Source organism: Misgurnus anguillicaudatus, chromosome 14 (genome assembly GCF_027580225.2).
Source record: "Misgurnus anguillicaudatus chromosome 14, ASM2758022v2, whole genome shotgun sequence".
Lineage (NCBI taxonomy): Eukaryota > Metazoa > Chordata > Actinopteri > Cypriniformes > Cobitidae > Misgurnus > Misgurnus anguillicaudatus.
The window spans coordinates 35,679,881-35,695,378 of NC_073350.2; the positions used below are offsets into that span (position 1 = coordinate 35,679,881).

General features: G+C 39.5%; 1 protein-coding gene across 3 annotated transcripts in view; it reads left to right on the plus strand.

Annotated features, from left to right (window-relative positions):
• filip1l (filamin A interacting protein 1-like) overlaps positions 1-14,801 on the plus strand; it is a 73,500-nt gene extending 58,699 nt beyond the window's left edge. For all 3 annotated transcript variants that reach the window (XM_073876426.1, XM_073876425.1, XM_073876424.1), the window contains 2 exons: positions 8,291-11,102; positions 13,873-14,801. In XM_073876426.1, the coding sequence (XP_073732527.1) occupies positions 8,291-11,102; positions 13,873-14,043 (2,983 nt within the window). In that variant the 3' untranslated portion in view covers positions 14,044-14,801. The remainder of the gene's footprint in view (positions 1-8,290; positions 11,103-13,872) is intronic.
• The last annotated feature ends 697 nt before the right edge of the window (positions 14,802-15,498 follow it).

A 15,498-nucleotide genomic window follows, 5' to 3' on the forward strand; every position in this document is an offset into this window, starting at 1 on the left:
GATACGATCTAAACCATAAACCTTTGTTTTGGTCTGTAATGATTTCATTGATAATCGGTTCTTTATTGGTAAGCGATCTAATGTTAAGAAGGCTGAATTTTAACATTCGAGTTTCATCTGCTGATGTATTGTTTCCTATTTTTATATTAACAAGATTTGTACGCGAAGTAAACGGTGCTCTGTATTTCTTTGTTCGAGGAACAGACACAGTCGAAATGTGTTGATCTCTGGTAAATTAAACTCTATTTGCTGAGATATGTGCGTTCTGATGGGGTTGACACGCATGTGTGATTGATAAATAACCTTGCTTTGATTTGAGATATTGTGAAGTGTTGCTTTTGATAAAAGAAGCTGTTTTCATCATTAAAATATGATTAATTTTATTGCACATGAATGATTAAACCCTTCTCTGTGGGAACTGTTTTAGATGTAGCGAGAAGACAAAAAGTGTCATAGATTTTAGATAATAATCATAAAATAAAATTGAAGGGGTGAAAATATTTCTGATAGCAGTTATCATTGATGGATGTGTTTGAGACTCATTTGGTTCATTGAGAGTACAGATGGAGGAGCTTCACAGTAATGAGAGCAAACACACAGCAGTATGTACTGTACTGTTCTGGGATCAGTTTAGAGATGGTGATGATTTGAAACAGAATAGCGAGACTGATGATGTGGTCTATATAAGTGTATATTCTGTATGTGGTCTGGATATAAACAGCAGGCAGTTGAAGGAACCCATCTGATAATAACAGTAGTGGTCATGAGCCAGCACACATTGACCCTCAACACGATGACCATATGTTTCACAATCAGACTCAAAATCGAATGAACATGTTTTAGCACCACACAGATTTAATAGTTAGTTTATTATTTGGCACTTGTATAAAGGCCATACACTAAACGGACCGCTGACATTAACTGTTATCTGTCCAGGAGAAAGCTCATTTTCAATTCAATTCAATTCAATTTTATTTATATAGCGCTTTTCACAATACTTAATTGTTTCAAAGCAGCTTTACATTAATAGATAAAGGAAAAGCACTGAAAAACGACAGAAAGCACAACATAATACACAATAGCATAAGCAGTCAAATTTGCTGCGGCTATGACTCGACATTATGAGCGAGCGTATTACTAATGTAACGTCTAGAAGAAGAAGCTAAGTTAAAGGGATACTTCACCGATTTAGCATTCAGCTTTGTATCTGTAGAAACCCGGCAGTATTACTGAATGACCATGTTTCCCTCCCTCATTTCCCCCTGAGAGGAGAGATATCTGCATTTTGGTTCTGCAAAAAAGTCCTCCGATGATGTAATATGACGATTTTTGCATCATCGGAGGACTTTTTTGCAGAACCAAAATGCAGATATCTCTCCTCTCAGGGGGAAATGATGGAGGGAAACATGGTCATTCAGTAATACTGCCGGGTTTCTACAGATACAAAGCTGAATGCTAAATCGGTGAAGTATCCCTTTAAGCCCAAGCAGGCTACCTCCCCGGGGTAAAAAAACATTTTCACAAAGGACAAAAGTTACGAAGTTTTTTTGTCAGTTTGAGTAATTCAATAGAAGCACTTGTCAGATTTGTAATGCTGTATGAGTATGAGAAACTGCGGAGGACCTCATTGATGTTATGAATATTTGATTGGAGTGTTTCTGAGCTGACAGTAGATGTGATATTTGTGCTTTTAAATGTCAAAATCTTTTGACAAAAATGTTGCCTCATTTATAAAGTGTCTGCTAAATAAATAGATGAAAGAGTTTGTGAATGTGAGCGAGTTGTGCTGTACAAGCAGAGCTGATGAGGTGCAGGTGATCTACTAACACCTGATGCACTTCAGGTATAAATAACATGGCTTGGCAAACAATATTTTTGAATAATATTTTCCTCCGGCGTTCCAAATAAATGGTTAAATGTTAAAAGAATCCTCTGCATTGTATCACGCGTTCTCTGCGATGCCTCTTTTTCTTGCAATAATTTCAGCCATTTCAAGCGCAAAGTCATTTAAGACATGCTTTTTTTGCCGTTCAATAATCGTGCCAATACCAGTCATAACACACGCGCAAACATTAGTAAATGTGTTGCGTGAAACATTTAAATAATCTCCTCCCAAAAATTTTGCGTCTGAATGGAAAACTCCTAGAAATGCATATGTAATAAGGTCAGTCGCAAAACTTCTAATTTAGCATCCTTATCCCCAAAGGACTTGAAAATATCCAGAAAGACCGAAATGTAAAGACTGAGATGACAGAGAAAACTCCTAATGTAGTGTTTGCTCTTAGGCAGTGGTCTTTAATTTGTGAGGATCCCACATCCTAAAGACCTGTTTGACCCTATCAGAGGTCATTGTTTCTGAGGCAAAGTTAACTCTCTTTGTCTTCTAACATGCTGTTTTGCATGTGGAATTTAATTGGATGTTAAGATAAACTTCAGAGTTACCAAAATATAATGCATATTATCATTCAGGAAATCAAAAATGCCACTCAAAGATACCAAACATGTCTACATATGATCTTAAAACATTCATTTGAACAAGTTTAAGTAAATATACTAATATAACATAAATACCAAGAACATAATACATTAGAAGATTAGAAATATGTGATTAAGACATTTCCATTATACATTTATAAGTGCATGACTAAATAAACATTGCTTTGTCTGTCCAGAAGTAGAAGAAGATCGAGTGAATCTTCCCACATTCTTGTAAAGTTGTAAACCTCTAATCTTTAAGGGTTGACATGATCACCAGGTTCTGCATGTGGGGGTTAATAGAAGTTTGGAGGTAGTTTCATAGACCCTCGTGTCTAGCTTACTTGCTGGGTGAGGGTCTTGTGGTTATGTTTATAAAATATGACTAGTTATTGTGTGTCTGATATGAGTGACCACATCACCGTTGTTTTAACAGTTGTCTTTTGTGCTTTCCAAAAACATTCCCAACACAAAGAAATTGTTAGGGAGCCATAAGGAAATACTTGGTGTAGTGTACATGAACCCAAAGATGTTTGTTACGAATACATTGTGGCACTGGTTATTAACCTAACTGAACAATTACTGCTTACAGACCATCTCTTGCGTCTTTGTCTGGGTCTTTATCCAAGATAAGATGTTAAGACGGAAATGAAAAGATGAAAATGCTTACCTGACAGCTGGTCTGGATCACACACAGAGTTTGTGTGTGTGTGTGTGTGTGTGTGTGTGTGTGTGTTTGTGTGTGTGTGTGTGTGTGTGTGTGTGTGCGCGCGCGCGTTTATGTGTGCGTGTGCATGCATGTGCGTACATCTTTTTCTCTGTCTCTCTCAGGTCAATATGAAATCTTAGATGGTGCTGGACAGACCGACAGACAGAACGACAGACAGACAGACCGACCGACCGACCGACAGACAGACCGACAGACAGACAGACAGACAGACGGACGGACAGACAGACAGACAGACAGACAGACAGACAGACAGACGGACAGACAGACAGACAGACAGGTACATCATTGCATTTGTAGCACAAAAGGTTATGGGTTCAATTCCAGAAAACAAACATTATGAACTTTGGAGCTTGAAGAGCATCTGCCAAATGTGTCAGAAGTGCAGCAATGTCTGTCTGCTCAGTTACGGGTTGAGGACAAAACTGAAGCCGTAGTGTGAAAAGAGATATATGTTAACCATGCAGGTAAAATAAGTAGTTAAACTTACCTAGTTTGAGTAAAACATTATTTTTATTAAGACTTGAAAGTCTTTATTAGACATACACTCACAACAACTATCAGAGTTATTACACACACACACACACTCACACACACACACACGCGCACACACACACACACACACACACACACACACACACACACACACACACGCTCACACACACACACACACGCACGCACACACACACACACGCACACACACACACTCCTGAACGGTGAGATCATGTGTTCATATGGGTTTGGTTATGATGTCATTCTTGTCAGATAATCAGCCACAGGCAAAGCGAATCACATAAACATCTGGCTGTTTCTTGAAACACACACACACACACACGCACAGTAATACACACAGTAATACAGAGACACACAATAAGCATTTTCTAAGCATTCAGACGTGCAACTGTTCATATGGGATTATCAGTGTGACTCTAAACTCTCTGTATCTGAAGATGTTGCAGAAATTGCTTGTTATTTTCTGTGTTTTGTGATAGCAGATGTGATTATTATGGGATGTCGTACAGAGTCGCTGGGACACACTAACATTATTTCAGCTTTTATATTAAGGAATGGGTTTTGTTTGTGAGGTGTTCACATGTTGCACAAGAATATTGTTCAGATTGGACCGTGTGTTTGTGTCTCTTAATCTTTTCCAAACAAATGACTTCCAAATGTGTCCACTTGCACACGCACACATGCAAAAAAACATCAAAACTCCAAAAGTCAAAGAGTGAATCTGTTCATCACTTTCGTACAGCTTCAGAAGAGGTGAAATGAGAGATTATTGTAATGATCCTTTACAGTTATTGCACGTTAAATGTTGTGTTATTTTTAACTCGGCGTTGTGTCAAAAAGGAACAAAGCCAGCTGTTGGGTTAAATGAACCCAGGAATTGTTTATATCTGACCCAACAATGGGTTAAACCAACCCAGCACAGGTTAAAATTCAACCCAACAGGGTGGGGTTCATTGCTTATTTTGACCTAATGTTCAGTTGAAAATAAGCCAACATTTTTTTTGATTGTGGTATTTTTGAAACAATGTGAACTCGTAGTGCTGTAGACTGAACAAATGATTCATTCTGTAGTTTGTTTCTCTCATAGCTGAATAATGATGAAGAGTTTAATCAGCGTGTTTGAACGGTTGTTGTTTAGTCATTACTGGAAATGTGTACACAGTAGTTTAGAGAATTGACTGCAGTCGTGTCCTCAAGCAAAACTCGCTCGCTAGTGTGTGCGCGTGTGTGTGTGTGCAGAAGGGTTATTTGTAAGGGAAAACATGATTTTACTGGAAAGGTACTGTGCTACATTTAGGTGATTTTTAATCCATTTGATAAGTGAATTACAAAAACACACATTGAGAAACAGTGAAGCACATTGAAACGTTGTTGTCACTTCATTGAAACGTGAGCTGAATGTGTTTTAGTGAGATTCAGACTGACTCCAGATTCTGTCATAGTTTTTGATTCCTTACAGGCAAAGATTCATAATTGATGGTTGATGCAAACTTTGCTCTGTTTCTCACTCAACAAACTTTGTCTGTGTCTCCTGCACATGTAAATGCATTTCGTCTGTGTTTTATAAACATTTAGTACATTTGTCTCCCTTTGACTAAATTAATGGTTTCAAGTGAGAAAAGCCAGAAGAAAATGTTGTAATCCAAACACACACACACACACACACACACACACACACACACACACACACACACACACACACACACACACACACACACACACACACACACACACACACACACACACACACACACACACACACACACACACACACACACACACACATGAGCTCATGGCAGTGAGAGGCTCCATATAAGGGTGTGTTGATGATGTCATACTCTTCAGAGCGTCTCATTGTTGAGTTTCAGTGCTGGAATGTTCAGATCAGAGCTGCTGAACGTGGACGCACACTCGACATCGACTAACACCACATATCAGGTATGACACACACAAACACACACAGACACACACGATTATTTTGAGTTGTTGTTTAATTAAACTCTTTATTTTAGATGTTTGACTTTTGTGCTTGCTTGAGTTTCATTTCTCAATGCTGATGTGGGTGAGATGCTTGAGAGTCTTGAAGTTGAAAAACATTTACTGTAAGAGGAAATCTGACGTTCTTTAAACGGATGTTCTTTAAAACGATTATTTAAAAATGTTGGTTCATAAATCAAGCTGCTGTAAGAGTTAAAATACTGCAACATGAGCGCTTGTTTCCTGTTGAGAGGGTGGTTATGATGATGATGAGGATAATGGTATGGTGGTAATGTTTGTTTTATCTGCTGGTTAATTTTTAGTTAAGTTCTGAATCTATTAAACATGTTTTATTCTGTTACACATGCACGCACGCACACACACACACACACACACACACACACACACACACACACACACACACACACACACACACACACACACACACACACACACACACACACACACACACACACACACACACACACACACACACACACACACACACACACACACACACACACACACACACATAATATTGAATAAATAAACCTGAAGAGAAATATCTTTAATGTAAATGTATTTGTACTTTCACAATAAGTCAATTTTACAAAGAAAAACCCATCAAGTGAAATAAAGGCGACTGTAGTGAGAGAAAATACAAAACAAATATAAACAATCCTTAAATTGAGCAGAATTGAAGCGAAAATATTTGATTTTGCCAAGAGCAATCAGGTATCATTGACGGAGGTGTTGTTTAGCTCCTCATATGTACTATATGTAGAAAATCACTTGTGAAATATGAACACTTCTAATGTTTGGTACGGTTTTAGCTTTTGTCTTTTTTCTTAAAACCCCAGACCCCTGAACTGTAGTAGTGTCACATACTGTCATTAACACACTGTTACTCTTAGTTATCTTCTTGTGTCAATGACGTGGTCTTGGACATTTTTGTTGTTGTAAAGGTTTAACATTGAGTCATTTTAATAGATGTTCACTGAAGCCATTTTAAACGGTATGGGCTTTAATAATGTCTGTAGGATCTGATCCGTCTCTTTCACCGTATTCTGTCATCTGCACATAACCCAAACATTCAAAACGTTAAAGAATAAATGTCAAACATTTCACTTTGATAGGAAGAGCTGCGTTTTATATCTAATAATACTGTAGTTCAAAATATTCTTCAAAAAGTATATAGCCCTAAATAATGAGCATTATAAGACGGTTGAAAGCAGACATGCGTGTGACATTGCGTTCAATGTTTTAGTTAAGTCGAAGCCAAGCACATTTTAAAAGGAAACGCAGGTTTGGTCAGATGTTACAAACTCGTATTCATGACAAACGTTAAACTTTCTCACAGTCTTTTCCAAGTTCGTATTAGTCTTCTTTCCATAGCATAGATTTTTCCTTTTCACCAGTGAAAATCTGGGCTCTTGGGAACAAATCCAAGTCAATCAGGCGCTCCAAGGTTAAAACAAAGGCATGTGGAGTATCTTGTTATTAGAAGTTAAGGATCTTTATCTTTTAAGGCACGCGTTTGACTTCCTGAGCTGCTCTAAGGCCTGATGTTTGCTGCATTGATGACTTTAGGCCTGGATGAATCTGTCTCAGGACATTGTGACAAATCCATGAAATTCTCTGGAGTCTCCACATTTTCTTGTATTAAGAAAGGTAGAATGTCGTATGTAGGTACGTGTTTTTAACTTGCATAGTACTTGTCAAAGGTTTATATGTGGTGTTGTGATATTACACCATCTGATATAAAGTATGTGTCTGTGTAATCCGGAGTCTGTTGTAGTGAAATATGTTCACTGTCAGAGGAACTTCAGCATCTATAGCAGAAACCACAGTTTCATTCTCATCTCATACACAGATGATATACGGTCATTTTAATCATGTTCACTAGAATGTAACACTTTTTTCACTATGAAAGTTGTTTTCTCATATCCATAGTAAACATTGTAAAAACATTGTTAGGCATTTTTTTATGTTTTTGACCAAAAACTGCTTTTCCATTAGCTTTAAATGGGCACAGCCACATATGAGTGACACGCATGGAAGCATGCAAGCATACTGACATCATCCTTGTTCAACACAGCCTCTCAATAGGTTTTGTTTATGTAGGCGGTAATGACCTTTGGAGGATGGGGAATTCCTTGAAATATATACCACAGAAGGATGATGGTGGTGTTCACTGGGTGGGGGAGAGGAACCCCCTTATTAAGAGTTTAACTTTTTCCACTTCCAGTCTGTAGTGCAGGTTGGCAGCTGCATACTGCATCTTGGGTATACTTGGGTCATGGAGAAACTTGTGCCGGCGGCACCTCGATCCCACTTTCCCTCACTTCTGGAACACACACTGGCCTACTTTTACTCTGTGATGTTTGATTAGAGTTCTAGCTGAATATATCTTCCTGCAGGCTGGTCAGATGTCATTCTTGCTATAATATCATCTTTGTGTCGCATTGCACATTACAAGTAAAACAAATGACTAGCCAAGAACTCACTAGAAAGTTTAGACTGACTGTACTTTACAGTCAACTTTATAATGTCATCTTTTTTGTCTTTGACTCTTTTTCTCTCTGTTTTTTTTTTCAGATTGAAGCTGCTCATCGATCAAGAAAAAGCTCACCAGGAGAAAAAGGAAGAGGAGAGCAGCAGAAAAGTCACAAATCTGAAGGACGAGCTGACCAAGCTGAAGTCTTTTGCCCTGTTGGTTGTTGACGAACAGCATCGTGTAACAGAGCAGCTGACCCAGCAGACAACAAAGGTCCAGGAACTCCAGAACGCTACGGCTCAGGCCCAAGAGGAGCTGAGCTCGGCCCTGACTCGTCTACAGGAAGAGGAGAGCAAAGTCCTCCGATTGGAGGAGGAGTCACGCAACCAGGCCTGTCGTTTCCACCAGGAGCAAGAAGCCATGACGGCCAAACTGAACAATGAAGATGCCCAAAACAGACAGCTGCGGCAGAAGCTCTCCTCGCTGAGTCGGCAGTTAGACGATCTGGAAGAAACCAACAAGACCTTGCGCAGGGCGGAGGAGGAACTTCAAGAGCTGAGGGACAAAATGAGCCGTGGTGAGTGTGGCAACTCCAGCCTGGTGTCGGAAGTGGAAGAGTTGAGGAAACGAGTGCTGGAAATGGAGGGGAAAGATGAGGAGCTGATCAAGATGGAGGACACCTGCAGGGACCTGAACAGGAAGCTAGAGAAAGAGTCCGACCAAAGCCGGAGCTTAAAAGCAGAGGTGGACAAGCTGAATCACAGGATCATGGAGCTGGAGAAGTTAGAGGATGCTTTTGGCAAGAGTAAGCAGGAGTGCCATTCATTGAAAAGCAACCTGGAGAAAGAGCGCACTACAACGAAACACATGTCCAACGAACTAGATGTGTTAAGAGTCCGAATCAAAGAGCTTGAGGCAGCCGAGGTCCATTTGGGGAAGACTGAACTGACGCTGAAAGAGGATCTGACGAAACTCAAAACGCTGACAGTCATGCTGGTGGATGAGAGGAAAGCAATGTCAGAAAAACTTAAGCTGATGGAGGATAAAGTACAAAACAGCACCGGAAAACTGCAGGCAGAACAAGACAAGGTGAACGTCGTCACTGAAAAGTTGATTGAAGAGAGTAAGAAGGCTTTGAGGTCAAAGGCTGAACTGGAGGAGAAAATGTGTGCCGCCACTAGGGAGAGGGATGGGCTAAAAGCTGAGCTCAAAGCTGAGGAGGAGAAAAACTGTGATCTTCAGTCCAAAGTTAGCTTGATGAAGAAGAGGCTTCAGTCACTCGAGGCTGTGGAGAGGGAGTTCTTGAGAAACAAATCCAAGGAGGAAAACACAAAACCTCCAGTTCCTTACCGCTACCAACAAGAAGACAACAAAGTGAAAGATTTGACCCAGGAAGTAGAACGCCTCCGCAGGAAGCTAAAGGACATGAAGTCGGTGGAAGGTGATCTTCTGAAGACAGAGGACGAGTATGAATCACTGGAAAAGAGATATTCCAATGAACAGGAGCGAGCCAAAGCTCTAATGGATGAACTAGAGATGTCTAGGAAGGAACTTTCCAAATACCAGTTGGCTGAGAAAGAAGAATCCAATCAAGAACACGTCCTGTATAAGCGTCTGAAAGAGGAAGAGGCCAAATCTAGTCATCTGACTCGAGAGGTAGAAGCATTGAAAGAGAAGATCCATGACTACATGGGCACAGAAGAATCCATCTGCCGCTTGAAAACCGACCACGCTGTGCTACAGAGAAAACTCAACCAGCAAGAGGTCAGAAATAGAGAGCTGGCCAGAGAGCTAGAGTCACTTACACGAGAGCTCGAGAGATACAGGCGTTTCAGTAAAAGCCTACGGCCAGGCATGACTGGAAGACGTTTCTCGGATCTCCAGTTGTCCTCAAAGGAGGTGCAGACCGACCCAACAGACGATCTTTCCCCAAACAAAAACCTCGCACAGCTGGACTGCGCTCTGGTCAATGGCAAGATGTATGTAGAGAGTGATCCAGATGATGAAGCCAATTACAATGAGATAAACCTGACAAACTGCACACCGTCACTCATCAACAATGTCAACAATCTCAACAACAATATGAGAAGAGTTAGAGGACCTTTTCTAAAAGCTAAAGAAAATTATACAGTGAAAGGCAAGGTGCAGCCGAGACAGAACGGTAATCACGTTCAGCAGCAAGGTGACGTGGTCCTTACGCACACTCCAGGTCAACCTCTGCACATCAAAGTGACCCCTGACCTTGGGCACAACACGGCCACTCTCGAGATAACCAGTCCCACCGCGGAGAACGGTCAGTCCTTCACCAGCACTGCGGTCATCCCCACGAGCAGCGGCACTCCTAAACAGAGAATCACCATCGTACAGAATTCATCCAGCTCACCTTCGAACAAGTCCAAAGGTTCACCTCCACCCGAGAGTCCCTGTAGCCCCGTCGCACTCGATCGCTCTATGTCACCGCTCACCATGGCCGCCTATTCCCGAACGTTGACCGCCGGCTCCCGCGGGTCAGTTAGCCCGGACAGAGCCGTGTCGCCCGTTCAGATAGTGTCCGTTACTACCGGGGCCCCCGACGGATCGCAGTCCGTAGAGTCGCTGGAGCTGGTGGGAGGTCATACCGTGTTTCGTGTTAGCCCGGAGAGGCAGAAGAGCTGGCAGCTGCAGAGGTCCAACAGCTCAGGTCCAAATGTTATTACCACTGACGATAACAAAATCCACATTCACTTAGGAAGCCCCTACGTTCAAACCGTGAACACCGCGGCCAAAACCGTCAGCCCCTATTTCTCGCTCGGCCCAGAGCAGAGGATTCCAGTATTAACCAATGGCTCTGCAGCCAAAGGCAACAACAAAATTACGAGCAGCATCGTAATAAAACCCACATCCAGTCCGATATCACGGCCTTCACAGATTACAGTAAGTAACATCTGTGACTGACAGACTGTAAAATCATTTGTCCTTTGCTCCTGTGATCCCATCAGATGTCGACCCTTTGGCACCGTGATCTACTGATTCTCCAGATCCGTCGTGCACTAGTAGCTAACCCAAGCAAATGTAGTGGTTTTGTTTTGTTGGTTACTGTTTGCGTAATAATGCAATGTTTATGTGCATGATAAGAAAAGACAGAATGAGGCTCTAAGGCCAAGTGCACTTACTGTGTTTGCTAATAGCAAATAATTATGTTTTATTAAAATTCACCAACTGATGTACACTTTCATTTTTTGGTTGATATTTCATTTTCCATACGACTTACATTTTGGGTTTCAGTTTTTAATATTCAGGAGGTTTTTAAAATGTTAACATTTTAGTTGAGATGACTTCATTTGTTTAACTGAAAACCTTTAACCACCGATAAAACAGAGGAACCCCCCAATAACCAATATTTACCTCTCGTTTCTGTGAGTTGATCAGGCTAAAACATCTCTGCATGCACAAGTTAAATTCATTGAATGATGTCTTTAGGTTTTGCTCACCCTGTGAAAGTCTTCTGTAGTGATATAATGGAAAACAAGCCCTGTGGCTCACACCGTCTGCACGCTCATTCTCTTTACTGCCTGAGATTTCCCTTCAAAAAACAAAAAGCCCCACAACATAAGTTTGCAAAGTTTTGAAGGTTACTTGAGTTTGCATGTATTTTTTCAAAAGTTTGAAGTTCTTTGGGACAGTCATGATCTTAACAACTAAATCTATGCCTGCACACACAGCATGGTATAGAAAATGTAGTTTTTAATAAGGAAGCTCGCACACAAATTTTTATGAACGTGATCCAGCGATAAATTGATTAATGCAAGAATTTGTGTCGTCTGGTTGTCTGATTCAACACACTGCTGTTCATTGAGGACCAGAGAACAGCTGTGATTCTGAACCTGAGATGATCACACACACACACACACACACACACACACACACACACACACACACACACACACACACACACACACACACACACACACACACACACATTCTGGTTTCCATGTTTTGTGGGGACATTCCATAGGCGTAATGCATTTTATACCATACAAACTGTATATCCTATTCCCCTTACCTACCCCAATCCCTAACCCCAACCATCACACAAAACTTTCTGATACTTCACATTCTCAATAAACATCATTCTGTTTGATTTATAAGCATGAAAAAACATCAAAATGTCCCCACAAGGTCACAAAAACACTGGTATTCCTATCTTTGTGGGGACAATTGGTCCCCACAACGTGATAATTACCAGGTACACACACACACACACACACACACACACACACACACACACACTTCTTGTTCATCCTTTGGGTTGAGCAGTATTCTATAATAATTACACATTATGAAATGCATAGAAATAAAAAATACATCAAATCTGAGCTGTCTGAAAGCAGCAGTGAATTCAGTAAACATCCACAGTTAATATACAGTTAAACACTAGAACTCTCTCTTTCTCTCTCTCTCTCTCTCTCTCTCTCTCTCTCTCTCTCTCTCTCTCTCTTTCTCTCTCTCTGAGGCCTCCAAACAGAACTCTTGTTTTGTTTCTATGGTAACAGGAGTTTCATTGCTGCCGTAGAGGCGATGGTTTGTCTCTGGCACAGGAAGCGTTTGGACTTTTTTAATTCATGGTCATTGTTCATGCATGTGCCTTTCTGACTCCTGATCCATGTTCTGTGCCAGCAGTTCTGTAGCTATGACCCAGATTTGAATGTTTTTCACGTCTGGTTTTAATCAGAAAGCTCCGGTTCTCCGGGATACTAAAGTTAATAAAACATGCAGCAATGCAAAATCATATTCTCTTAGTAAATATTTGTCTTGTTTTTTTATTATCAACATCCTTTAGAGCAAATACTTGAGAAACAAACATTTTAGTTTTAGTTTTTCAACCAGATTTAAATTTGTGTACTAATTGTACTTTGTTCAATTAAACACAATGTTTTATAATGTAAATTGTAACCAAGATAGTCCGTGACTAAAAATGTTTGAGCTGTCTCAATTGAAAATAACTTCTGACGAACAAAGACATTTATTTGGGTTTGTAACAACATGAAACTAGTAAATGGTGACAGAATTTTCATTTTTGGGTGAACTATCCGTTTAACTAAGGCCTAGTCTTTAGGCTTTAGCTAAGCCTTGTGTGTTAAACCAGGCCCGAGTGTTTTTTATGATGAGTTGACATCACAGCCTGATGTCAGTAATACACACAGACTCAGGATGACTACAGAAACAGCCCTTTTTTTCTTTGGCTTCCTCCAGTTCAAGGGCCAAAAAAATCAATTCATTAAATAACAGACATCAAATCTACAGTATATCAGGACCACACATGCATGTGTAAATGTAAAAATTTCATTTCTTCACATATTTTGAGTTATTTTCTTTACAACGTCTGGTTTCTGTTAATGCAGTAAACCTTCACCGACAATATAAAGCAGAGATAAAACAAAGCATATATGAAAGAACTGCATGAAAAGCATTAGGTTTTCATCTACAGATTAGAAAAACACTTACACTACACATTGATCGCTGGTTGTATAACAGAAATGAATTGTGTCTGAACTTTAAATGAAAGTAACAGCGCCATCGTGTGCTCACGGAGCTGCTCTCTCAAAAGCTGCATTCATGTAAATGTGTGTAAACCAAAGACATGTCAACAGTATGAGGATTTTGAAGAAAGACAGCATTGATTTTCTCCATTTCTCCCTGACAGGTTCCTCTGGAATCATTCCGACGTCCTGGACCGACCAGAATTCCCAAACCCAAGGGTGCAGCAAAGAGCTCAAACAGCTCGGCGCAAAGTGCACTGACTCATGGGAAATGTGTCCAACAACCCCAACCATGTGAACCAAGCCACCAACTCGTGATCACCAAATCAGTTTAACAGGGAGGGAAAAGACTTATTGTCCTGATTTTATTTTTTTGGTGCTGTAATGAGACTTTATTTTATTGTGAAAACTTTATAAATCCTGACCATTATCTTTACGGTGCTGAATCTAGCTTTCTTTCCCTCATGTATTTGTTTCAAACTTTATTATTATCAACATGTTTATTAGTTATACACACAGTAATGATGCACTGATGAAGGGTTTAAAGTAAATATTTACTTACTGTTATCAAACAGGACTGTTGTTACATCTGCACATCAGAGTAAAACATTTCATTTATGATTATTAGCTTTAGTGTTCTTACTGTAATGTATTAAGTTAGGAGAGGTTTTAGTCTGAATCGCAGAAGTTAACAAAGTTAAAACTCTTCTGTCAAGGGTAAGAAAAAAACCCATTCACAGTTCTGATTGTATTTCCATTATTAATAATATTATTATTATTATGGATTATTAAGGAGCATCAGTTAAAAATGATTAGTTGTAATGTAGTAAATCAAGTATAACACGCAGCCTGCTTAAATATTAAAAACATTAAATACAGAGAGATAAAACATGATGATGACGTGTATGAGAGGAATAATGAATGCATTTATCATTTATTTATTTGTGCTTTGTTTGTTTGTGCGGGTTAGAGACAATCACTTGAGTAATTTAATCATAAATTAATGTAGATTTGTAAATGTATTTTTTTATTTACTGAGAAAAATCAAATCATTACTGACTAATGATAATAAATACTACATACATGCACTCTCTTTCTTTGTCATTTCTGTCTGTCACTAAAATGAAACAGAAAGAGTGACTCCATTAAAACAAGAAACCCATTAACCTGAGGTTTCATTTAAAGTCTGAATATTAAAGGAAAACACCACCGTTTATCAAAATTTGACTATGTTCTTATCTCAACTTAATAACGCATCTTTTTTTCAATATGTGCACTGAATGAATATATTAAAAGTGGAGCAGGGGTGTAGAATATTTATTAACAACAGCAGTAAATGCTGTCAAGAAATGTAAATGAATTTTACTGTCAACTTGAATATGTGTAGCCGGCTTCGTCTGCACGTTGCCAACTACTGCGTTGTGTTCTGGTGCACTCAAGACAGGACACTGACGTTCCTCAAGGCACTTTATTATGTACAAACTCTCTCAGTCAAGTAGAAGGCTCACTGTTCAAATTCAAAGAGAGCAAATGTTCAAAATTCTACCCTCGATTAGAATCAGCCTCTCTCAGTCGAGTAGAATGCAGACTGAATTTAATCACATTCAAAAATCAAAGAAATAAAATATAAAAGAATTATAGAAAATAAACATTACATCAGTTGGTGTATATGTATGTGTCATATTGCATGTTATTCCTGTTATATTCTGGGTTTTTATCTTTTACATTAACATTATGCAACATGAAATAAAATCTTTTCAGTAGTTAGTATCCAAATTTATGCATAAAGC